A 26,419-nucleotide genomic window follows, 5' to 3' on the forward strand; every position below is an offset into this window, starting at 1 on the left:
AACTGGGCTTGAACTCAGGCCATTAGGCAAGTGTCTTTACCTGCTGACCAAACATTTCAGATACTTACCTAGTATTCTACAAATGTGGTCCTAGTTATGGTTAAATATTTTTTTAAAGTTCTGAAATAGGGTTTCTCTGTGTATCTCTGGCCATCCCAGAACTTGATTTATAGCCCAGGCTAGCCTTGAACTCAGAGATCCACTTGCCTCTGCCTCCCAAGTGCTGGGAAATATGTAGTAGTCATTTTTATAAAAGTAAATAAAAAGCTGCCAGTCAAATGATAACTTGCTAAAAACATCTGCTTGTCAAAGCATCAGTGCACCTACCAGAATCCTCCATGGGCTCAGTTTTCACACTGACGGGGCCACAGCTGCAAGGAGAACAGAACCCAGGTCAAGAAAATGAAGGTGGAGCTGAGCATGATGATGAATGCCATTAATCCCAGCGCTTAGGAGGCAGAAGCAGGCGGATCTATGTGAGTTCAAGGCCAGCCTGGTCTATAGAGTGAGTTCTAGTACAGCCAGAACTACACAGAGAAATCCTGTCCCGAAAAACCAAAAATAAACAAATAAGAAATAAGGTCAGGAATGGTTATTTTTTTGTTTGTTAGTGTTTTACCTGCATGTAGGTATGTATATCGTGTGTGTGTGTGTGTGTGTGTGTGTGTGTGTGTGTGTGTGTGTGTAGTACCTACAGAGGTTAGAGAGGGTGTCAGATGACCTGTAATTGAGTTACAGGTAGTCATCAACTGCCTGATACGGGTGCTGGGAACCAAACTGGAGTCCTCTGGAAGAGCAGGAATTGATCTTAAATCCTGTCCGCAAGTATGTCTGTATGAGGGTGTGAAATCACCTAGAGATGGATTACAGACAGTTGTGAGCTGCCATGTGGGTGCTGGGAATTGAACCCGAGTCCTCTGGAAGAGCAGCCAGTGTTCTCTTATCACTGAGCCATTCCTCCAGCCCCTGCCATGTCATTTCTCTAACCATGATCAGCACATAACTCTCTTTTTTTGTCGCCCACTATTCCTGGTTTGTGCATTCTATGTCTTTACTAATTGTTGCTCTAATTATTTATTTGTTACCTGTCATTTGGTGCTGGTGCTGGCCTCTCAGCATCTGTCACCATCCCAAGGCCAGCTATACAAGAACAGAAATGTACACATTAGTCTCAGCAGTGTGGAACAGGACTCACATTCGAGGACGCATGACTTGAAAGCAAGCAGAGAAAAGAGAATTCTCAACTCGAGGCCAGCACAGAAGGGTAGCGGGGAGGAGGATAGTCCTGCTTGCTACATCAGGGGGTGGGCAGCTGCTGGGCAGACAGCACCAGGGGTGTAGGTGCGGACCCCCACCTGGCCGCCCCCCAGCGGGTCAGCTGAGCAAGACCTGGCCTGTCTGCTTCTTCACGGAAACAGTGCCCTCCACACCCGCTGGTTCCCAACCCCAGGTCCCCAATGCCCTGGACATCAGAGGCTTTGTGTGTCATCATCATTCCCTAAACAATACAACATTACTTCTGGTTTTGTGTTTTTGCGATAGGTAGCTCAGGATGGCCTGAAAACACCCTGTGCAGCTGAGGATGACCCTGAATTCCTGATCCTCCTACCTTCACCTCCACAGTGCAGAGATTTCTTTTCTCCTTCTTACTCCACCCCCCTTCCCCTGAACTTAATTTGCAGACCAGGCTGGCCTTGAACTCAGATCTGCCTGTCTCTGCCTTCCTGAGCGCCAAGATTAGAAGCGTGTGCCACCATTGCTGGGCTCCTTCTTGCTTTAAAATTCTTTTCTTTATTTGGACTATGACTTTTTATTCTTCTGATTTGTTATTTTTATGTTTTATTTTGGTGCTGAGGCTTGAACCCAGGGCACACATGGTAGGCAAAGGTTTTAGCACCGCGTTCTATCTCCTTAGGCCTGTTTTGTTGGTTTGCAATGAGGTCTCAGCATGTAGCTTAGGCTGGCCTGAAGCTCACTGTATGCCCCAGGCAGGCCTTAAACCTGTTATTCTTCTGCCTCAGCCTCCCAAGCATTGGGATGACAGCCACTGGCCACTCTTCCCTGTTCTTGGGTATTCTAAGTGGGCTAGACTGGACTGAGCACACAGAACCAGCACAGGCCTCACTGGAGAATCCTTCGCCATCGTATAGAAGAAATCTGACCTTCAGGGACTTGGAGTTATCATGTGGAGTCCCAGCACTGACATCCCATATAGGCCGAGGAAAATAGCTCTGTCACCGTGGAAGCACTGAATGCCAGCTGTGTGTGTGACTGGTACTGTGGTACCAAAATAGGAACCATCCCGGGTGACAGTCACCTGGTTGTCATGCGACCACCAAACTATAGGTTCTTCTTTGGATAAAAAAAAAAAAAGACTTACGTATTTCACTTCTTATGTGTATGTGCCAGTGCTTGAATGCATGTGTTTCTCACACATGCCTGGTGCCCTTGAAAGCCAAAGCAGGCCTGGATCCCGTGGAGCTGTAGTGCCAGGCAGTTTGAGGGGCAGTGTGGGTGCTGGGTCTTCTGCAGGAGTTCTTAACCGCTGCAGCATCTCTCCAGTGCTTTTGCTGGATTTTTTTTTTTTTTTTTTAGTTTTGTTGTTTCTGAGACAGAGTTGTTCTGTGCGGTCCTGGCTGTCCTGGCGCTCTCCCTGTAGACTAGGCTGGCCTCCAACTCACAGAGAGCTGCCTGCCTCTGCCTCCGGAGTGCTGGGATTACAGGCCTGCCCCTCCCATCCCCCTGCCCCCTGGCACTCATTGGATTTTTTTTTGAGACAGGGTTTTGCTATGTCGCCCAGGCTGGTCTCCTGCCTCAGCCTCTCCAGTGGGAGGAAGACAGTGTAGGCCGCCCTGCTGGACTCCAACTCTATTAGGAGCAAGAGGACCGCAAGGACCTCACAAAGACCCCACAAACAGGTGGCCTGGAAGGGGACCGTGCTGATTTAGGTGCTCAGCAATGGAGGGCACACAGTGCCCTGTGCCTCCTTCCTCTGCCCATGCTGTCCATCATTACATCCCCTTTAGACATCATGTTTTGTGAACCACTGGGAGCACAGAGCTCCAGCTACATTTCGAAAATAACAATTTAGCCAGGCAGGGTGCCACACGCCTGTAATCCCAGCACTTGGGGAGGCACAGGCAGGCAGATCTCTGTGAGTTTGAGGCTAGCCTGGTCTACAAAGTGAGTCCAGGACAGCCAAGGTTACACAGAGAAGCCATGTTTCAAAAAACTAATGAGTAATAATAATTTAAGAATATAAGGGGTAAAATTATTTAAGAAAATAACATGAGTGGATTTCCTTTCTTTCTTGTTTAAAGACAGGGTTTTACAATGTAGCTCTAGCTGGTCTAGATTCACTAGATGGACCAGCCTGGCTCTGAACTCGGAGACACCCTGCCTCTGAATTCTGAGTGTTGGGAATGGAAGATACTTGATATTATGCCCAGGCATAGATGGGTGGACTTTGGCAGAGATATTTGGAAGTAGAGAGGGTACCTTCAATGCTCTGAATCAGGGCACAGGGGACATCTGGGTTCCCACAAGTCTGCAGGCGCTTTGCCACTGAGCTTTGTCATCTCAAGAGAACCAAACTGGTGAGCCCCTGCTTATTTTCTTTCCTCTTTAACTTCTGTCTCTCTGAGGTGGGGTCTTAATATATAGTGATATCTCAAACCTGTTATGCAGTTCAGGTTGGCCTTACCTCCTGAAGCTCTTGCCTCAGATCCCCAGTGCCTGGGCTACGGCAGTGGGCTACACTCCAGTGAGTCCCTGCTTATCTTGAGAGCCATGTTGCTGGACTGCTTGTCAGCTAAGCTATTCTAGCCCCATGCCAACCTTGGGAGTGACCTTGACATTCTAGGAGCACCACTATTTTCCTGGCTCTTTGCTAAACAGGGTTATTCCTTCTCCCCCTGAGTTTCAGAGCCCCCTCAACCCAACAACTTCGTGCAGGGAGGGCTGGGACTCACTGACCAGCAGTTGAGTCCCTACATCCCACACTCCTCCGGAAGACCAGGTGCCTGTCACCAGGTTGGCTCTCCAACCTGGGCTGTGACAAGTCTCTGGCTGCTGTCTCTCCCTGTGTGAGACAGCTACCTAGTCTTTCAGCATTATAGTGCCATAAGGTTTTTTTTCTCTCTCTGTAGTGTTGATGAGAGAACCCAGGGTCTCATGCATGTTAGACAAGCACTCTCCTATAAAAGCATGCCTTGAGCCCATCACAAAAGGATTCTAGGCAGGTGCTCTACCACTGAGCCACACCCCAACCCCTCACTGGGGGATTCTAGGCAGGGGCTCTACCACTGAGCCACACCCCAGCCCCTCACTGGGGGATTCTAGGCAGGTGTTGTGCTGCCGAATCATACATTAGTCCCTCACTGGGTACCCTATAGGTAAGAGATCTACAATCAAGCTGCCACCCGCCCCCAACTTGGGCTGCCTCATCGGTGTGGTAAGATGGAGGAGCATCTTGAAACATGCATCATCATCGTAATAGTGGAATGGGTTGGTGGCCACCAAGGATCAGAACCTGCTACTTACCCAGCTGGCTGTCTGCACCTAGGAAAGGTCTGCAAGAAAACCAACACCGTTACCCAACATGAACACAGCAGAGCAGTCACACACAGTGAACAATCCACTTTATTTTGTTGTAATGCTGGGCATAGCACCCAGGGCCTGGTGCGTGCCAGGGGAGCGCTCTATGACTCAGCTGTCTCAACCGTGGCCCCAGACCATGACAATTTTCCTTTTTTTTTTTTTTTTTTCTTTTTTGTGAGACAGGGTTTTGGTATCTATCCCAGGCTGTCCTTGAACTCACAATATCAGGCTTGCCTCAAACTTTCAGTGATTCCCCTGCCTCAGTCTCCCAGCACAGGGACTGCAGGCTTGCATCACCACACTTGCTCAAGCCAGCTTATCTCCACATGAACTGCTAGAAGCTAGGGGGCAGATTACCTGTTTATGACGAATGAGATCCCCGCTTTGTTCTCCAGAATCCACTTCAGGGTTGCAGGACTGTACTTGTCGGGGTGCTGGAAGGCCAGGCCTTCCGGGAGGCCCTGAACCACCACAGCTGCCTCGTCTTGAAGCATCTGCTCATAGGGAACAGTGACCATGGCTGTTGTCCCCAGGGCTTTACCTGGAAGAAGAGCTGAGATGGTGAATGAAGCTCCCGCAGTTCCCACCCCCCAGTTTCATCCAGTGTAACAGACACAGGGAGGGGCATGTGGCCTGAGGGCACAAGCATGCTCACTCTCTGTGCTTCCTCAGTGTGGCTGCGATGAGGTCAGCCAGCTTCCTGCGCCTGCCGCCACCCATGCCCTGCCTGTGGCCATGCCGTCCCTGCCGGGATGGACTCTGCCTCTCCTGTAATGGCTAATCTTGGTTGTAAATCTGACTACACCAGGATCAACTAAAACCTGACAAGTTGGACACACCTGTGAAGGATCATTTGCAGTGAGATGACTTATCCTAAATCTGGATCATTTGAGGCCAGAAGACCCAACCCTAAATCTGAGCCACACCTTCAGGAGGCCGCTCACATGAAAGGACATGGAAAACGGAAGCTTTTGCATTTTGCCTGTTTGCTCTCACTCTTGCTGGCGAATTCATTGATCCTGCTGCTGGGGCATGTCTGCACTGATATTAGAACCTACTTCTCTGGGATTCCAACACAGACTGCAGATTAGCCAAGACACCCAGCCCTGTGGACTGAACAACAACCAGATCCATCATACCCTGTAAGACACTCTAGTAAGTCATATTATGTGTGTGTGTATAAGTATATATATAATAATAATATTATATATATAGTATATGTGTATATAGTATTATATATATAGTATATATACATAATATTATCATATATATAGTATATGTGGTCATATGTATGTCCACATTCACATATATGGTATATATATCCAGTGCACACACAAATATATACATATATGGAAGTATAAGCCAAATAAACCCTTTCTTTCCCAACTTGCTTTTTGGTCAGGATCTTAGGATCAGAACCTAAGATTATGTTTTATCACAGCAACAGAAACTCAAACTATGACAATATATAAAAATCATATAATCATTCTATCAGTCTCTTTTTCTAGAAATTCCTGAATAATATACCTGTAAGACAATAGGCCATGGGGGCTAGAGAAATGGCTCAGCTGTTAAGAGCATTAGCTGCTCTCCAGAGGACCCAGTTTCAAATCCCAGGATCCACATGGCAGCTCACAACAGTCTGTAACTTCAGTTCACACCAATGTACATAAAATAAGTTAATAATAAATACATTATTCAAAAACAGGTCAAGTGGCTGGAGAGATGGCTCAGCAACTAAGAGCACTGTCTATTGTTCCAGAGGTCCTGAGCTCAATTCTCAGCAACCACATGGTGGCTCACAGCCATCTAGACTAAGATCTGTTGCCCTCTTCTGGCACACAGGTGTACATGCAGATAGAACACTCATATACAGTAAATAAAATAAACTGAAAAAACAAACAAAAAAGAATAGGCCAAAGTAAACCTTTTCTCATTTCCAAAAACAAGGGAGGGGCTAAAGCGATGGCTCAGTGGTTAAGAGCACTGGCTGTTCTTCCTGAGGACCTGGGTTCAATTCCCACCACCCACATGTGCGTAACTTCAACTCTAGAAGATTCAACATCCTCTTCTGATCTCTGTAGGCTCCAGGCACACATGTATTGTACACATGCAAAACACACATACACAGAAAAAATTTTTAAAAGTCACAAAGGAGCTTTTTCTTGTTTACCCTAAAACATCTATCAAAGTTGTAAAATTTTAGCTGCTGCTGAAGGTCGGTACTACAGTGCTGGGGATTTGAACTCAGATCCTAATGTTTGTACAAAAAGCAACACTAAGCCAGCTCCCTAGTTCTTTTGCTTTTGTTTCTGAAAAAGGGAGCCCAGGGTGGCCTGAATTCTAAGCTGGTATCCAACTTGCAGTGATTCTCTAGCCTCAGGTCTCAAGTGCTGGAATCATAAGTGTGCTCCATCATATCTAGCTTTCTTGTGACATTTTCCTGTATGTACATGTGTATCATACTTTGTTCATATCTGTACTCATTACATTCCCCTTTCTGCTACCTAGCTATCTAATGATTTAGAGGTGCTGTGTGTGTTTTCCTTTTGTGATGCTGGGGATGGAACTAGAATATACCCCCAGTGAGGAGCTGCGGATGTGGCTCCGTGGTAGAGTACCTGCCTAGAATCCCCCAGTGAGGGGTTGGGGTGTGGCTCAGTATCTGCCTTGCATTAATGAGACTCTGTGTTCCCTCCCCAGCACTGCAAAAATAAATATATAAATTATTAATAAATGAGTTCATAGAAATCTAAGTTATGAAGCTGATACAATCACACAACTCCTACATAGCTAGTTAGAGTACTCAGGGGCTAGAGAGATGGTTCAGCGGGTAAAAGTGAGTTCAACCAATCTGAAACAACTTCTTGCAAGTTGTTCTGTGACCTCAAGGTGTACCATATGGTATATATGCACCTCATTCACACACATCACACACCACACATATGTGTATGTACACACACATACATGTGTACATACCACAGAGCAGATCACAAGCACGCACACATATCACATCAAGCAGACGCATGGACAGACACACAGACTCATACACCACATAGCACATCACATACACAAACCCATACCTACATAACACACCACAGAGACAGAGACACACATATACAGACACACACCACACATACACAGACAAACACATACACACACACACCACATAGCATATCACATACACACATACACACATATCACATCACACACAGGGGCAGACACACATACAGACACACGCACGCACACACACACACACACTCGGTGTCTGTGCCCCACGGGGACTCACGGTAACAGAAGCAGAAATGGTCCTCCACTGCTTTCCTGAGCAGCTGGGCTTCTCCAGGGCAGACCTGTGTCCCATTTTCCAGACACGGGGGTTTCTCTTCAGTGAGCCCTTCCCCCTGGCCTGCAAATATAGAAGGAGCACGGTCAGGCACGCATTCTCTCTGTTCCCTCCCATCTGTGTTTTTGGTATTGAGAGGAAAAGGAGGGGGGGAAAAAGGAAAACCATAAGATGACCCTTTTACAGAGAGGGTGTTTTGTGTGTGTGTTTTTCTGAGGATGGAAGCCAGGTCTTCACACATGCATGGTAACTGCTACTAGCTGGATCCTCAAGCCCCAAGAATAGAGTATTTTTTTAAGATTTATTTTTACGTGAACATGTGTGTCTGTGCGACCTGTGTGTGGATGCCCTCAGAGGCCAGGAAAGGGCATCGGATCTCTTGGTGCCGGAGCTACCAGCGGTTCTTAGCCACCTGATGTGGGCCCCTGTACGCGCAGCCAGCCCGTCAGCACTGACCATCTCTCCAGCCCTGACAGAACAGGCTGTGTGATGAATGGGATCCAGCATGGTGGCCACCCGAGACACAGCTACCCGTATGCCAGAGAGAGTACTCACCCTCGTGACCCCAGTGCTGGCAGGTCTGAGGAAGGAGGGCCGATACAAGGGCAACACTGACTAGACTCTCTCAGTTGCTGCTGCCTCAAAATGACAGTAATGAGAAAATCTTCAAATCAACACCTAAATCCTACACTATCTCAAGAAACTAGGGCTGGGCATGGTGGTATAGACTTGTAATCCTGCACTCAGGAGGTACAGGCAGGAGGGTTGGTAGTTGGAGGTTATCCTTGGCTAAATATTGACTCTGGGCCAGCCTGTCTCAGCAAAAGTAAAAATTCCACTCTAGAGAAGAAAATCCCAGAGCTGCATGCCTGATCAACTATGATGAAAAATCCTCAACAGAACATGAGCAGGTCCACTCATAAAAAGGAGTGTATAAAAAGGAGTGTACCCCATTGCCATTTGGGAGTTATTTATTTATTACAAACAAAAGTGTACAGAAACTGGAAAGAAAGCTCATTGGCTACAGTTGCAAGTGTGTGCTGCCCTTGCAAAGGATCAGGTTTGGTTCCTAGCACCAACGTCAGGAACTCTAGCTCCAGGGGATCTGATGCCCCCCTTCTGGCCTCTTGAGTGAGAACTGCATTTACAAACATATACCCCAGAAATAATTTTTTTTTGTTTTTGTTTTGTTTTTTGAGACAGGGTTTCTCTGTGTAGCCTTGACTGTGTGGGACTCACTCTGTAGACCAGGCTGGACTCGAACTCACAGAGATCCACCTGCCTCTGCCTCCCTGAGTGCTGGGATTACAAGCATGTACTTGGCTCCCACAAACAAATTTAAAAACAAAAATAAATCTTTAAGCTGCAGTGGTGGCACATACCTTTAATCCCAGCACTCAGGAGCAGAGGCAGAGGCAGGTGGATTTCAGTGAGTTTGAGGCCAGCCTGCTCTACAGAGTAACTTCTAGGACAGTCAAAGCTACAGAGAGAAACCCTGTCTCAAAAAACAATCAACAACCAAAAAACAAAACAAAACAAAACAAAAAGACAACCCCAAACCAACCAACCAACCAACCAAACAAACAAACAAATCTTTCAGAAAACAGTGCCAGAGGTGGTAGGAATACGAAGTGTCTCTCTCAAAGGGTTATATGCTAAAGCCTTGGTCCCCATGGCGGCACTAATTCGTGAAGCTCCGGAGATGCTGGGAAGTGGGGTCTCGCTGGAGGAAACAGGGCACTGCTCAGGCTCTGAGTGTGACTTTTGTCCCTGGTCCATTCTCTGCCTGCTGTCCACCGAGAGCCAAGCAGAGAGCCCTCCCCACCACGTGCTCTGCCTCTGCACAGGCCACTGAGACTAGGAAATGAAACAAACCTTTATTTTTAAAGATGTGTTTGTTTATGCATGAGTCCTCTATCTGCACGGACACCTGCATTCCAGACAAGGGCATCAGATCCCATTATGGACGGATGAGAGCCACTATGTGGTTGCTGGGAATTGAACTCAGGACCTCTGGAAGTGAGCCATCTCTCCAGCCTGTACAGGTGGTGCACACCTTTAACCCCAGCACTCAGAAACCCGGTCTGGGGCGGCGGGAGGTGGAAATAGGAAAATAAGTGGGATACGGTTCAATGGTGGATTATTTGCCTAGCATGTGTGAGGTCATAAATTCAGTCCCCTGTATAAAAACCAACCCACCAGACAGACAGACAGCGCCAGGGCTGACACGGTACAACGCTGGCCACTCACAGTGTCGTGTGAAGTCTTTCTGAAAATCCTGCCTGGCGTGGACAAAGGCGCAGCCTCGCTCAGTTCCCACCACGTACACGTCCGCCTCATACACGGCGATGCAGGCCACCTCAGCCTTGGACTTGGCCAGCTCCTTACACTGGAACAGAAACGCAAACCAACAATGGTGGGCTCTGCGCAGGCAGGTCTAGAGGTGGTGGGGTTGGCTGAGGGGAGAAAGAAACATCAAGTACAAGAAAGATGGCTCGCCCCTGTCATCCCAGCACCCGGGAGGTGGAGGCAGGGATCAGAGCTTCTCCTAATAGCAACTTCAAGGTCAGCCTGGGCTGGATAGGAATTGTTAAAAAACAAAAAAAAGTTAAGAGGGGGGGAGGGGGAGTCAAGTACCAAGAGATTTCTTCCCAAACTACTCACTCACTCTTAAACATCTGAATTTAAACATCTCCTCCATATTCTGCTTTTTATTATTATGAGCAGCAGTAGTTGGTGTGTGTGTGTGTGTGTATGAGCACCCCGCATCACAGTGTTCATGTGAAGGTCAGAGAACAACTTGGGAGGGTCAGTTCTCTTGTACTCTGTCGGTCCTAGTAACTGAACTCAGATACTCAGGGTTGGTGTCAAGCTCCTTTTCCCGCTGAGCCGTCTTGCAGGCCCTGCTTTATGGTTTTTCTATTGACCTATGGAAACACATACACACAGGATATGAGGCCTGTGAGGGGCCTGATCTGCCCTCATGTCTTGTACTGAAGTGTCTAGAGAGGCCTGGATGCGGAAGCCTGTTAAATACAGGAATGGACCCAATCCCATTCCATGGTTTTGAGAATAAATATCATGGTTTTCTTTTTATGCCAGGGAAGAGGAGGATCTTATGTGTCCCATACTGGCTGTGAATTCACTATTTTCAGTTGGCAAAGATGGCCAGTGGGTAGCCTTGCACCCGAGTTTGATCCCTAGGACCCATGTGACAGAAGTGGTCCTTTGACCTCTGGGAACATTCTATGGTGTGCACAGGTGCACACATCTCACACACACTAGAAACATGTACAGAAAAAAAAATCAAAACAACCCCTACTGACTCCTTTGATGACCTTGAACTTCTGATCCTCCTTTCTCCACCTCCCAAAGCGCTGGGGTTTACAGGTATGTACCACCATGCCTGCATCGACAATGCCCTCATACAGACCAGGGTGGGGAGGGATGGGATGGGTAAATAAGAAGTGACACTGAAATGTGTCACCATCCTTCCGTTCAACAACCTGAGAAACGGGCAGGGCATAGTGTCTCACCATGGACTCCAGGGCAGACATGAGGAGCGTCACCACCATCCTGCTCTCTGAGGATCCATCTCCAATGGGCAGGGTGGACATTGCTACTTGGGCCATTGGTCCTGTATAGAAGAAACAAGGAAGTGAGCAGCGGGAACTGTGATCACATGACTATAGCTCTCTGGGTGTAGAACCGAGGGTCCATTATGGTTTGAAGGTCAGATGCTCAGGCTCGGGCAGGATGGAGATGCCAGAGGCTTTGGGAGGTGAGATCTCCTGAGGACACTGAAGGCTTGGGTAGTCCTTGTATGATACCCAGAGCCTACCTAACCTGCAGCTCCCACAGCCGAGGAGCAAGGTGCATGGAGATAGCAATGCATGGTTAAGGCTGGTTATAGCAAACCAGGAAGCTCTAGAGAAGACTGCTACTTTTCTTTTTTCTAAGACAGGGTCTCATAATATAGCCCCTGGCTGGCCTGGAACTCAATCTGTAGACCAAGCAAGGAGGCCTCGGAATCACTGAAGATCTATTTGCTTCTGCTTCCTGGATGTTGGGATCAAAGGGATGTGCCACCACACCGGGCTGTGGGGCTGTTTTGTTTTTGTTTTTGTTTTTTCTCAAAAGGGTCTTATGCAGCCCTCCCCCTCCCCCGCCAGACTCTGTAGCCAAGGATGACTTTCAATTCCTGACCCTTCTGCCTCCATTTTCCAAGTGCTGAGAAAATAGACACATACCACCATGCTTGGCTTAAAACTTTGGCCTTCGACAAAAGAAAGAAACGACAGGCAGAGTGAGAGGGGCTAGTCCTTAGGGATTACCAGCTGTCATCAATTCTGCACCAGGCAGTAACAGAAAACCAACCATGTCCCGTTTATTTTGCTTTATTTGTATCCCACATATAACAACACAGGAAGCAAGAGAACTTTTCTTTTTTTTTTTTCTTTTCTTTCTTTCTCTCTTTCTTTGTTTTAAATTCATTATCCTCATAGCCTCAGCTTGCTGAGGGCTGGTATTAAAGACAGATACCACTAAACCCAATGAAACCAAACACTTTAAGGTATAAATGAGACCCACAGAATAGAATCTCCCAGTGCCTTTTCTACTCACATGTAAAGTACCAGCAACATTCAATGAGATCATAGATTTTATACAGTAGTTAACTTTTTCTTAACTGCAGATGTATAGGGATGGGCTGTGCCTTGGTTGGAAGAGTGTTCTTGGCGAGCATGACTGAAGTCTGGACTTCCATCTTTGACAGGAAAAACAACAGGTAGTGTACTCCTGGAATCCCAGCACCCAGGAGGTAAAGGCAGGAGGATCAGAAGCGAAGGTCATAGCTGACTACACAGACTTCAATGCTACTGTGGACTACAATGAGACGCTGTCTCAAATGTTTAAAAAGGCAAAATAAAACAAAAGAAATTTTTATTGAAACACATCTCCACCCTTCAGTTTAGTGTTCTCAACTTTCCTAATGCTTCGACCCTTTAATACAGTTCCTCATGTTGGGGTGACCCCCAACCATAAAACTATTTTGTTGCTATTTCATAACTGTAATTTAGCTACTGTTATGAATTGTAATGTAAATGCCTGACACGCAGGATATCTGATTTGTGACCAACAAAGGGGTTTTGACCCACAGGTTAAGACTGTGGGTCTTTACTCTACTTCTTGACTTCCTCTGGCTGCCTTTTTGCAATGGAAAGGTCACATGTTTGTTAGGGAGACCAAGAAAGAATCCTTGTAAATTGCAGCTGGCCCCAGATACTGGATGCACAGCCAGGAGCTGGCAGGTTATTTTACGGCCTCTGATCATGTAGAACTGAGATGGGACTGATAAAGAAGCCAAATTTCTTTGGGCTATCTTTATTGCCATTTAACATCCAACTATTGTCACCTCTGTAACTGGGCTAGTATCTTTGTGTCCACTAGATAAAATTTTTGACGCTTGAAGGAAGCCCTTCAGTCCTCTGTCTCTATGAACCCTCCAGCTAAAACTCATGTAATGAGACGGGCATGGTGGCCCACACCTTAATTCCAGCACTCGGGAGGCAGAGGCCGATGATTGCTGTGAGCCTGAGGCCAGCCCGGTCTACAGAGTGAGTTTCAGGACAGCCAAGGCTACACAGAGAAACCCTGTCTCAAAAAAAAAAAAACTAAAATAAATAAATAGCTAGCTAGCTAAATAAATAAAAATAAATCTATCTAAAAAACAAAACATAAGTCTGGTACAATAGCTCAGTGGTTCTGGACTCAATCCCAAGTAGAAATAAACACAAATAAAATAAAATACCCACAAAGCTTGACCCTGCAATTCTATTGTTTAGTAAACACCCACAGGAATCCAAAAATAAATACCCACATCCAATGCACGGAAATAAACACAGTGGTGTCATCCACAATAGAGAAGAGGTGCTTTATTTATTTATTCTCCTTCTTTTAAAAGAGTATTTAGTTATATGTGCATATTTTTATGTGCATGTTCCTGTGTGGGTGTACATGTGTGTATGTGTGTGTGTGCGTGCGTGTGTGTAGGCCAGAAAAGAACTTCAGATCCCTTGGACATGAAGTTAAAAGGGGTTATGAGCTCCTTGATATGGAATTACACTGTAGTCCCCTGGAGGGGCAGCAAGCACTCTTAACGGCTGAGCCATCTCTCCAGCACCTCAACTGATTTTTATAAGAAATGAGTCTTGTTTGGAGAAAAAAATTAACTGTATAAAGCTTAGAGTAAAGGCAGGTGAGGTGGTGCTTGCCTGTAATCCCAGCACTAGGGGAGGCAGGGGCAGGCGGATCTCTGTGTTTTGAGGCCAGCCTGGTCTACAAAGCAAGTCCAGGATAGCCAGGGCTACACAGAGAAACCCTGTCTTGGAAAACCAAAAAATAAAAAATAGAAAAGAAAGAAAAACAGTAAAAAACAAACACGTTTGAAAACAGCTGTAAGGATCAAAGAACAGGATTGTAATAAGTAGACTAAGAGGTCAGCTCCCTGGAAATTATGGGTCAAATTCTTAAGTATTGATTTATGCTTCATGCCTCCCCACAGGCAGATATCCTCACTCTCAGAACAAGGAGCTGCTCCTCTGTACTGAACGCAACATTTCAAAATTTGGAACTCTAGGTCACAGCACATGTGGGCTGTTGACCAAAACCAGGGTGTCTCCATTTTGCCTATGTGACAAGTGATGTTGATAGTGCATAGACAGGCTTGGAAACAACCAATGCACTGGTCATCTTGGGGATATAAGTGAAGACTTCAGATTCTTCGGACAAATAGTTACATGCACTATTCGGAAAACATCCAGCTAGCGTCACTGCCTCTGTTACGTTTCTCTGTCACAATGAAGCCAACTCAAATGGATCCACAAAATGTCCTTTTAGGCTGTAAAGTTTAACTGAGAGTCGGCAGGGCTGTAAGTCCTCAACGCAGTCTCCAAGCTTCACTTTGATTAAAAAGTCTCTCTGGGGCTGGAGCGATGGCTCAGTGGTTAGAGCACTGTCTGCTCTCCCAGAGGTCCTGAGTTCAAATTCCCAGCAACCACATGGTGGCTCACAGCCATCTGTAATGAGATCTGGTGCTCTCTTCTGGCATGCAGGTGTACAAGCAGGCAGAACACTGTATACATAATAAATAAATAAATAAATCTTTAAATTTTTTTTTCTCTGAAAATCAGCTGTCAAAAAAGTCCTGTCTTTCAATAACTTCAGAACAGGGCTGGAGAGATGGCTCAGAGGTTAAGAGCACTGGCTGTTCTACCAAAGGTCCTGAGTTCAATTCCCAGCAACCACATGGTGGCTCACAGCCATCTATAATGAGATCCGGTGCCCTCTTCTGGCGTGTAGGTGTACATGCAGGCAGAATAATGTATAAATAATAAATAAATCTTTAAAAAAAAAAAAATAACTTCAGAACAAATAACCTTTATGGCAGCAAGCTCTGAAGAGCCCCAGCCACACAGTGGAGCAGCCAGACGGCCACACCAGCTGCTAGGATACCTGCAGGGGCTGGGAGTGCCCAGTTATGCTCCTCCATTGAAGTGTGTGTGTGTGTGTGTGTGTGTATGTGTGTGTGTGTAGCTATGTTTTGCCTGCATGTATGTGTGTGTACCATATGCACACCTAGTGATGGAGGAGGTTGGAAATGGTACTGGATACCCTGAAACTAGAATTATGGGTGGTGGTGGTTATGGGTTTCCAAATCGGTGCTCGGTCCTCTGTAAGAGCAATATAAGCTCATTCATTTGTTTATTTATATATATATTTTGAGATAGGGTTTCTCTGTGTAGCCCTGGCTGTGCTCGAACTGGCTCAGTAGAGTAGGCTGGCTGCAAACTCAGAGATCTGCCCTCCCCTGCCTCCTGAGCCCCTAGATAAAAGGCATGCGACCCCACGCCCCACATCCAACTCCTTCTGTTGTTGGTTTTTCAATTTTGAGATAAGGTCTCACCTGGCCAGGCTTGTAGTACAAGCCTGAAATCCTCCTGCCTCAGCTTCCGTAGTGCTGGGCTGACTGACATGAGTTACCACGCTGGAATTACGTTTTGCATTTTATTCTACGTTATTATTTTACTTTAAGGAGAGTTCTTCTTCAGATTTGTATTATATTTTGAAGGGTGGATTTCCCTGGACCTCGGTGAAGCTCTATTATAGAGCTAAGGTCTCACTGTGTAGCACCACCAGGTCTGGAACTTGCTATATATAGCTTGTCCTTGAACTCCAGAGAGATCCACCTGAAAGCATGTACTGCCGCTGCCGGCTCAATTCTGGTTCTTTATGTACACGCAAGAATAACGTTTTGGGTGCAATAGGTTAAATACACTATTAAAGTATATTTCAGTTGAAAAAAAATTTTTTGGCTGTTGTACTAAATGTTATAGTCATAGGCCACCTTGTACTTTCAACCAGACCGGACACAAACCACAATTTGGAGCCTGGGCGCTCCTCTCCCCCCTCACTTTCTTTATACACATAAAACCATGGCCGCCAAGAGCCCAGACCCGCCCCCCAAATCCTGGGGCCAACAGGCAAAGCATGACATCAGAGGCGGGGCCAGAGCTCCGTTACTAGGCAACCGCGGTGGCTCCGCCTCTTCCCTTGGCCAATCTAAGCGCTTCCATGCCCAGCGCAGGGACGTCGGGTGGCGCGTGACCTCTGCGCGCGCGGGGGCACAGTCCGGCCTCGCTCCCGTCACAGCCAATCAAAGCAGAGAGAGTTTCAGGGCGCGCCTTGCGTGCCTTGGTCGCCCGACGGCGCGTCTTCCCCTCCCCACCCCCATTCGTCAGGGCCCGTTCGAGGTACAGAAGACGGGGTTCGGAGCCGGTCTCCGGGCGCCTGAAGGTTCCGCCCCGAGCCCCGAGGCTTGGCTCGTTCCCGGGGAACCTTCGGAAGCGGAAGCTGTGAGGGGAGCGCCGGCGGAATACGCACCTGAGGGCCCAGCCGTGCGGGCCGCGCCGGGGGTCTGAAGCCTGCGCTGCGCGTGCGCAGCGGCCCGGGCGGGCGGCGGGAGCGCGCGGGGGCGCGGCCGAGGGCGCCTCCTCCCCGCCGCTCCTTACGCGGCCTTTCTTTTTCTATTATTAATTTTTTTCTTTCTCTCTCTCTTTTTTTTTTGTCTTTATGTTTGATTTCGGGAAGGTCCGCTTCCCGCGTGTGTCCCAGGCACCCCCGATGGGGACGTCCACTTCCGGTGCGCTGCAGCGCTGCTTCCGCGAGGCCGCCGGCTGGGGTGCGTGGTGTCCCCGCGTCGCCCCCGAATGTGCGTGGCCTTTCCTGATGTATCTCAATATACATATTAAAATTTTGGCAGTGCTCGGGCGCGTGCACGTGCGAGAGGGCACCTCTGGTGTTGCTCAGGCGCCATCAACTTTTGGTTTTGCCGACAGCGTTTCTCTGTGTAGCCCTGCCTGTCCTGGGGCTCACTCTGTAGACCTGGCTGGCCTCGAACTCCCAGAGATCTACCTGCCTCTTCCTCCCCAGTGCTGGGATTATAGGTGTGAGCCACCACCGCCCGCCTTTACCATCCGCTTTTTAGAAAGTTGCATTTCCTTTAAAAAAAACTTGTGTGCCTGCGTCTGTTAGATGTTAATGTGTGTGCAGATGCATACCTCAGGAGCTTTACCTGAGGCACCGTCCGCTTTAAATATTTTGCCAACCTGTGTGTGTGTGCACCTCAGGAAGGACAGAAGAGGCCCCGGTATACCCTGGACTTGGAGTTACAGATGCTTATGAGGCTGTGTTAGGCTTTGTCAGTGGTGAACACTGATCTTGTGACCCCTGTTAGTATTTATTTACAAATGATGCCATGCATACAACAGGTACTATATGAAAGAGATTTATTGGATAGCGGTGGAGAGATTGAGAGAAAATGGAAAGAGGAGACATGGTGGGGGGAGGGGCGTCCCAACAGAGAGGGGAGAGAGCAGGAAAAGGGGAAAGAGCAAGAGAGTAAGAGAGTGGGAGTGGCTGACAGGTCACTACCTGGCCCAGATGATGTCTTAGGATGCAGGTACTAACATAGGATGATGTCAGGACCTGATAGGTCCCAAAGGGAAGGCCAGCTGAATTGCTTGTACAACATGACATTCCTCCCTTTTTGTTTAATTAATAAGTGAGCTTGGTCTGCTTCTCATGTAAGGCAAGTTAAAGGGTATAAATGTAGGTTTATTGGAAGCAGCTCTTGGTTACCATGCAAGGGGATAAGAGAGAGAGGAAAATGTCAGAGCTCCAAAATGCTCAGATTACATGGTGAGGAGGAGAAGTCCCTGCCCTGAAAGGTTCAGGGTAGAGGGTGGAGTTGCCAGCCATGCCCAGCAGCAGTTAGGGACTGAGGAATGCTGGGAGAACCTGAAGCTCATGCTCCTGGGCCTGAAGCACACCATTTTAGCCTTTGTTGATAAAAAGTGGATCACATGGGTGAAGAAATCAATCATCTTTAGCTACTTCTGGCTGACACTAGGGTGGCGATAGGGAGGTCAGAAGGTTGAAATGTTGGCCAAGCCCAGGAAGAGTAGGCTGTTTTGGTGCTGTCCAGGGTCTGTGAGAATACCCATGGCTGGGAGTGAAAGTGAAGGTCTGGCTTGACACAGTCTGGGAGGTTAGACTGGAACACCTGTGGGTAGCTGTTTTGGCCATGTCCTCAATGTAGGAAACACCTGTGTCTGGCAGGATACTGGAATGTATAGGCAGAAGAAAAAGTTAAGCGGGTTACAGAGAAAATTTCTTTAGGTGTACATTACTTTTAGGTGTATATTTGAAACTTTTTGGGAGAGTGAACAGAGACAGAAAAAGAGATTTGAACATAGGAACCTCCATTTACCTGATTGCTGACAGTAATTTAAAAGATTTTGCTTTGGATCTGTCATCTAAGGAAATTGAGGCCATGTTTGGTTGCAGAAAGGTGTAAGCCTAGGGGCTCTTAAAGCAGTTGCTAGGTGTACAAATGTGAAATTATCTAGGAGGCATCTCAGAGGAGAGCCTAGGGTTACATGGGTGAAAAGAGAAAAGTCAGTTCTGCCAGTCTTTGGGGCATCCCCACAGAGTACAGGAGAACCAGAGATACAGGGGCACAAGCTGGCAAAGCAGGTCGTCACGAGCAGTGCCAGGGCCCACAGGGAAGACCCCCGGGGAGACTAGTAAATCCTAGAAAATCCAACAGCATGTCTGACGCCAGAGAGGAAAGGAAAGGAAAAGCCGAGAGATGGTACAAAGAAAACGATTATTCACCCAAGGGAAAGTGTCTGTGTGAGGGTCTGCAAAAAGGGAGGGTACCTCCCTTCCCCAGTGAAATGGAGAGATACCAGTCAGTCTCTCAGACAAAGGGGAACGTTTATGCCGACCGTGGAAGGGGACTCGTCAGTCTGCTGGTGTTGGGTGTATAGCTGTAGCTATTGGGTAGCCAGGAAAGAGGAGTTGCAAAACCAGGGAAGGGGGGGGACCCAGCCTTTTGAGATAGACAATAAATAGGTGCAGCACTTATCTGGAGCCCAGTTGACCTGAGAGATGGATTCGGGTGGAATTTCTACAGCATATAAGAATCCCTTTTAAGTTTTACAAAGGAGATATGTTGGCATTAGCCCTATTACATTAAACATGTAATATGCGTTAAAGTGCACATTGTAGAAAAGGCAGTAGACATATGCCTTTGTGTTAACAGCAAAAATACTCTTTTAAGAGCTCTGGAAAGGCTTTCGTGAGGTAGAAGGGCCAGAAGCTCACTTGATCTTTTAGTATGATTACACATTATGGATGGGAGGCTTAACCAATTTTTAAGTTTGTATTTACCAATCTTAAAACATTTTCGACCCTCAAACATTTACCAACCTTAAAACACCTTCTTAGATCCTCAAACATTTTCTTAAGTTTTGTAACTTAAACCTTTGTATCCTTTGGCCTTTGTACTTAGTTATTTACCATTAGTAGCTAAAGGGATGGTAAAAGGTTATATCTGAGGCCTGTTTTTTGTCTGATAGCAAATTGGACTGTCTAGACCTAACAATAGCAACTTGAAGAGTGAGGCCTGGTCTCCTGCTTATGAAGAGGACTGAGACGGCATGTGAGGCCTCCTATACAGAATTGGCAATAGGACCATGGGACTCAAGTGTGGGGTTAAAACAGACCTGTGCTGCTACCCTAGGCTGGGCGAGGGTGGTGGAGGTCGCTGAATCTAGGAGCCATTTGTCCTCCGCCAGGTCAAAGAGCTCGAAGGCTGGAAGTGCCTGTGGCTCTTGTGCTGGTTGAGCCTCCGTGGCTGGGCAGAGGACAAGCCAGCATGGGGGCATTTTGACTTCCAGAGCCAGTCTGCCAGCTGCAGTCATGGTGTGTTGAGGCAGCCGTGGGACCAGCGTGCTTCCCGGCTGCATTTGAAACAGTTACCTGGCGGAGTTGACTTAGCCATACCCCGGCGTGAGGGGGCATTGCAGACCTCTCTCTCTCTCTCTCTCTTTTAAACAGGAATGCCAACAGCCTCAGAGGAGTAGCCAAGCTGTGGAGCACAGTTTTTGCTGTAGCTGAGCCTGTCGGGAAGGCTCTTCTCTTATTTTTTACAAACTCCTGTATGGTGACTCAGGGACCGTCCTCAGCCGTTCAGTTAAGCTAGCAGTGAGACCATGTTTGCATCTGTAGGACTATACATGTATTTTTGGACGAGTTAGAGGACTTGATCATCTATGAGATGACTATTAACCTGCAATTGTAGGACTTGAGGTTTCATCCCTGTTAAGTTGGAGCCTTAAAAGTCATAAACATAGTCCATTAAAACAAGAGTCTAACAGTTTTCTGTATGGTTTAGTATATAAAAAGTCCTTAGCTTATAAAAGTCTTATAAAAGTATGCCTAGATTAATAATCTTAACATTTTTAAAAAACAAGACCAATCATATTTTAAGCTTTTGATAATGAAGCTATAGCACAATGACCAAGTTTTAACATAAATAAATAAATGTCTCTAAAATTAGTAGATATTAATTTAGAGTATTTGTAAAAAGCTCTACATAGTAACCCAAGTTCTAAGTTTAAAAACCAACAATATAGAATAGTATAAAGCAATTTTAAAGTTACATTTGAATTTATTATATCAAATGTATAGCCAGAAACCCTAGTGGTGAATCCAGATCACAGGCAGCTCATGGTGGAAAACAATGTTTATTCACTAATTCAGGAATTGATAAAGACATAAGCACTTAACATACATTTTAATTTAGTTTGTTAATCTGAATAAACCTTTATAACCTTGAAATTTAGCATCATGTAAAAATTCTGCTGAACCAGGGTTGAATCATATATATTGTAAAATATAACTTTGTATTTTTATAAAAATCCATACCAATTTAAGTTTGTATTTAAAATGAGACTTGTTGCTGTCTTAGTCTAAAAGGAGATAAAATAAACAGAATTAATTATGATTAAAATTGCTCACACCATGTAGTCACCTTAAGGTTTACAGTTTAATCTTAAGATTTTTTTTTTTTTTGAGAGTGTAAAAAGAAACCAGAGAGTATTTTATTTAGTGGGATTAGCAGGCAGAGAGAAACAGGCAGGACTTTGAGAAAAGAGAGCTTGGGAATCGCTTTTTACTTCACAGATCGCTCTTACTATTACTGGATATTAGACATTTGAGTAGGGCAAATATAGGTGTAGAAGCCAGAGGTTTCCCAAAGGGGAGAGAATATGAGGAAGCCGTTCCTGCGAATGAGAAAGGGAAATGGAAGTGGACCGTGCGGCTAGTGGTTCGTCATCCAAATAGCACGGCAGGTCAGGGGCTTAGCCCGGCTAGAACCTCTGTGCCTGATGCCAGGGCTTTATCAGCAGTAAGGCTGAGAGGGAATCTCATCTGCAGGAAAGGCTAGGGGCAGATAGGCAGCTTTAGAGTGGAGGTAGGAAGGAGTGCAGTGGTGTAGGGCCTACAAGAGACTGCAGTTTTGCAGCTCTGAAAACAGTGGGACAGAAACAAGGTAGTCAAAGCAGCTGGTGGGGTTGGGGGGACCAAAGTGGTTTTTTAATATTAAAGATGGCTGCCAATCATGTGACGGGCCTTGATTGCCCCGAGTTGAGATGGCACTTTGTGCTTGCCCTTAGTGGAGATGGCAGTGAAGCCGTGGTTCTACCCTCTTTATCCCAAAATCAGCTTGGCAGCTAGCCATGAGTCGTGTGTGGCCACAGCAGCCTTCCTGACAGCATGGCGGTCCCTGCCTGGCAGCAGTTCTAAACTGTCCATGGGTGGCACTGCCGAACGGGTGTCGGTGCAGTTCAATAACCCTGCTCCACACATAAGCACGCAAGTGAGGTGGGAAATTTAGAACGATTTCTTGGGGCCTGAGGCGGTGTCAAAATTTAAAGCCCACTTGAGGGCAGTTTAAAAAACCCCCATGCTGTGTGGGCAGGTCCCGAGGCCTGGCTTACCTAATAGTGAAGGCCAGCACAAGCCAGTGATTGTGAAAGACTGGAGCAGATGAGGGTGTTCTGTTGTGGCCCGCAAACACACATCTGAGCAGCTGCCAGAAGCAGGACAGATGCGTTGGGCAGCAGCAGAGACAGGTTAAGCGATCATGAAAGAAGCGGAAGATGAGGGTGCCAGAGAAGGATTTGTTGTGGGCAGGCATGTGAAGAGGGGTTCTAGAGAGTTTAAACATTACTAGAAGAGCCCTCCCAGGTTTTGGCAGCAAATGTTAGTATTTATTTAAAAATGATGCCATGCACACAACAGGTATTATATGAAAGAGATTTATTGGATGGAGGAGAGAGAGGAAGGAAAAGAAGAGAGAGACATGGTGGGGGGGGATGGGATGCCCCAACAGAGAGAGGGGAGAGAGCAGGAAAGGGGGAGAGATCAAGAGCAAGAAAGTAAGAGAGAGTGGAGAGGCCGACAGGATGGACCTGGCCCAGATGTCGTAGGACACAGGTACTGACATGGGATGTCAAGACCCTAAAGATCCCCAAGGGAAGGCTGGTTGAATTGCCTTCACAACATAACAACCCCTGCAAAAGCAGCAAGTATTCTTGACCACTGAGCCATCTCTCTAGTCCCACTTTACGAGGGTTTCAATTTCTTTGCTTTAAATTTTATTTGAAAGTGGGCTAGAGAGGTGGCTCATGTTAAGAGCCAGCAGTGTGCTTTCAGAAGACCAGAGTTGGATTCCCAGCAACCCAGCATCAAGCAGGTCACAAGTGCCTGCAACTTCCAACTCCAAAGGATCTGAAGCTCTGGAATACTTTCAAAGATTTATTGCTCGGTGTGGTGGTGCGTGCCTTTAATTCCAGCATTCATGACGCAGAAAATAGGCAAATCCTGAGTTTGAGGCTGACCTAGTCTTCATAATGAGTTTCAGGCCAGCCATCGCTACATAATGAGACCCTGTCTCAAAGTAAACGAGAAATAGCGCTTTGTTCCTATCTAGAAAGGGTCTTCAGCCTCCATAGTTTGTATTTGCTGATGTCCTTTAACTGGCTCCAATGAATTTCTTCTTCCCAGGTCACAAATTGGTCACCGGTTGCTAGATCCTGTGGTCATCTTTCAGCCTGTGAATCACTTGCTCTCGAGATTTGTCAAAAATCTTGCAACATGTGGCCTTCTAGGGCACAGTGCTTGGTGGCTGTTGACTCTCCCACTCAAGTCCTTTCCCCCCACTCTCTGAATGCTGCAACATTCCTGCTTCCTGTCTCAAATATCTTCCCTGCCTGCCTTCAGTCTTCATCTACCTTGTTTCAGGGTTGTTAAATAACATGTATGTGGTGGGTGGTGGTGGTGGCACATGCCTTTGACCCCAACACTCTGGAGGCAGAGGCAGCTGCAGCTCTGTGACTTTGGGCCAGCATGGTCTACAGAGCAAGTTCCAGGACAGCCAGGGCAACACAGAGAAACCCTGTTTCAAAACAATAACAGCACAAACATAACAAATAAACAAAACCACAAAAACCATGAAAACATTTACATGATGTACTCTTGAGTCTAGCCCTTCAGATCTGTGTAACCAGCTGCCTGTTTTGAAGTCTGCCCTTGGAAGATGATCAGCCTTGGTGGGACGTGGTTCACCCTCTTCCCATTTCTTCTCTTCCTCCCTATGTCAATGTCAGGCTTCAGCCCATGGTATAGGACCCCATGGGCTGCGGCAGGACATCCTAGCAGTAGGAGCATTGCTGGAAGGTCTGCATCATTTCCTGATGGGGAGAGAGGAAGGAAAAGAGGGGAAAGGGGGAGGAGGAGGAGGAGGTAGAGAAAGGAGCAGAAGGAAAGTGAAGAGGGGATAGAGAAGCTGTAGGCAGACTTCAGTACACATCATCAGAGATCCAGCTCGGGTCTACCTCCTGAGACTCCCAGAGTGCCCCAAGTAGAGTCATCAGCTGGGCTCAAGTTTTTAAGACAGGAACTCTTGGGAAGGGCACTTTACCCAAGACCATAATGGCTGGTTGAATCTTTCTTTCTTTCTTTCTTTCTTTCTTTCTTTCTTTCTTTCTTTCTTTCTTTTCCTTCCTTCCTTCCTTCTTTCCTTCTTTCCTTCCTCTCTCTCTCTCTCTCTTTCTCTCTCTTATTTTGACAGGTCTTCTCTATTTAGCTATGGCTGTCCTGGAACTCAGAATGTAGATCAGGCTGGTCTCGAACTCACAGAAGTCCATCTGCCTATGCCTCTGACTCCTGAGTGCTGGGATTAAAGACTTGGACCACTTACTACACACCTGGGTAAATGTATCCTAATTTATTAAAAAAAAAAAAAAAAAAAAAAAAAAGCCCAGGTGGTAGTGACACTCAGGAGGCAGAGGTGGGTGCATCTCTGAGTTTGAGGTAATCGTGGTCTGGAAAGTAAGTTCCAGGACAGCCAGGGTTACACAGAGAAAATCTATCTTGAAAAAATAAAAGAAAGAAAAAATAAATAAAAGGAAGGAAGCTGACACATATAAGTGGATGGTGCCATCTGGATACACATGCACACACCCTCTTAAGAAAAAATACTTGGGGGCTGGAGAGGTTAAGAGCACTGGCTGCTCTTCCAGAGGTCCTGTCCTGAGGTCAATTCCCAGCAACCACATGGTGGCCCACAACCATCTATAATGAGATCTGATGCCCTCTTCTGGCGCGTAGGCATACATGCAGACAGAACACTGTGTACATAATAAATCTTAAAAAGAAAAAGAAAAAAAAAAAAAAAACCCAGGAGCCGGAAGCAGGCAGGTGTCTGTGAGTTCAAGGCCAGCCTGGTCTATGTAGCAAGTTTCAAAGATGCATGATGAGACCCTCTCTCAAAAGTAATAAGCTACAAATTGCAATCATAGAAAATAAGTATCAACAAGAAAGGCTGAAACAAGAAAAATGAATAGCGTTTAGCAACAAGCAGAGTGCAAGATCCTCTCATCCTGGTGCCTGCCACTCTCACCAACACTGGTGAATCTGCATTCATGAGCAGGACTCGGGGTCAAAATGCTGTTTGTAGTAGTGTTTCTCAATTAGTTCGTTAGTGTAATGTAATTCCAATAATAACACCCAGTGGGGGGGTTTATTATAGCTACTCGACAAGATGAGTTTTAAATTTATGTGGAAGCAAATGTAATGAACAGCAAAGCCAGCTTTGTGAGAAAAGCAGAGGGAACAAAGCAGGAGCTTTGAATAGGAATTAGAGTGCATGACATAGCGGCTGAATTATTTTGGGGGTGATGAGATGCCCACCTGGCCTCGTGGTGGCACATACCTTCCATCCCAGCACATCAGAAGCGGAGATGGGCGATCACTGAGTTCCATGCCAACCTGGTGTACAGGATGAGTTCCAGGCAAGCCAGGACTTGCTCAAGATTTTTAATCGCAGGGTGGAGAGGCGCCGCAGAGTAGGAAGGCGCTTGTCTCTGAGTCTGAAAGTCTTGAGCGCATCCTTGGAAACTACACGGTGAATGGAGGAAGTGACTCCCAAAAGATGTTTTCTAGTTCCACACCTGTGTGGCAGTGTACACACATCCCCCAGGACACAGGTACCACATGAAGTGTACCCTTAAATTGAGTGAGGCTGGTCTTGGTAGTGCTTACCTGTAATTCTGGCACCCAGAAGGTGGAGGCAGGAGGATCAGGAGATCAAGTAACTTAGCAAGTTCAAGGTCAGCCTGGCCTATATGAGACTCTGTTTCAAAACTCACAAATGTGCTGGGAAGTGGTGGCTCACACCTCAATGCTCAGGAGGTAGAGGCAGTCTACTCTGATCTCTCAGTTCTAGAACAGCCTGGTCTCCACAGCGAGTTCCAGGACATCCAGGACTACACAGGGAAACCCTGTTTCAAAAAACAGCACAAATGCTTACTTCTGTGAGGCTATGGGTAGAGCACACGCTAGCAAGAATTCTGCCACTGAACTGTTGCATCCTGCTTCACACATGGGAACAAATTGATGGGTGAGCATCGCCACCTAGTGGCTACTGTTCACATTGCAATGGTCTTATTTCTTTTTTTTCTTTTTCACCGATACGGGGTTTCTCTGTTGTAGCCTTGACTG

General features: G+C 46.7%; 1 protein-coding gene and 1 pseudogene across 3 annotated transcripts in view; both read right to left on the minus strand.

The window, feature by feature from the left end:
• LOC110554204 (general transcription factor II-I repeat domain-containing protein 2) overlaps positions 1–17,023 on the minus strand; it is a 30,695-nt gene extending 13,672 nt beyond the window's left edge. For all 3 annotated transcript variants that reach the window (XM_060382246.1, XM_021646675.2, XM_060382247.1), the window contains exons 1-8: positions 16,886–17,023; positions 11,482–11,582; positions 10,196–10,334; positions 7,889–8,008; positions 4,957–5,140; positions 4,543–4,571; positions 1,086–1,140; positions 328–371 (exon numbers count right to left, since the gene is read on the minus strand). In XM_060382246.1, the coding sequence (XP_060238229.1) occupies positions 328–371; positions 1,086–1,140; positions 4,543–4,571; positions 4,957–5,140; positions 7,889–8,008; positions 10,196–10,334; positions 11,482–11,577 (667 nt within the window). In that variant the 5' untranslated portion in view covers positions 11,578–11,582; positions 16,886–17,023. The remainder of the gene's footprint in view (positions 1–327; positions 372–1,085; positions 1,141–4,542; positions 4,572–4,956; positions 5,141–7,888; positions 8,009–10,195; positions 10,335–11,481; positions 11,583–16,885) is intronic.
• LOC132653797 (phosphatidylinositol-glycan biosynthesis class X protein-like) lies at positions 13,764–16,439 on the minus strand (annotated as a pseudogene).
• Positions 17,024–26,419: the final 9,396 nt, after the last annotated feature.

The sequence above is a fragment of the Meriones unguiculatus genome, chromosome 4 (assembly GCF_030254825.1).
Source record: "Meriones unguiculatus strain TT.TT164.6M chromosome 4, Bangor_MerUng_6.1, whole genome shotgun sequence".
NCBI lineage: Eukaryota > Metazoa > Chordata > Mammalia > Rodentia > Muridae > Meriones > Meriones unguiculatus.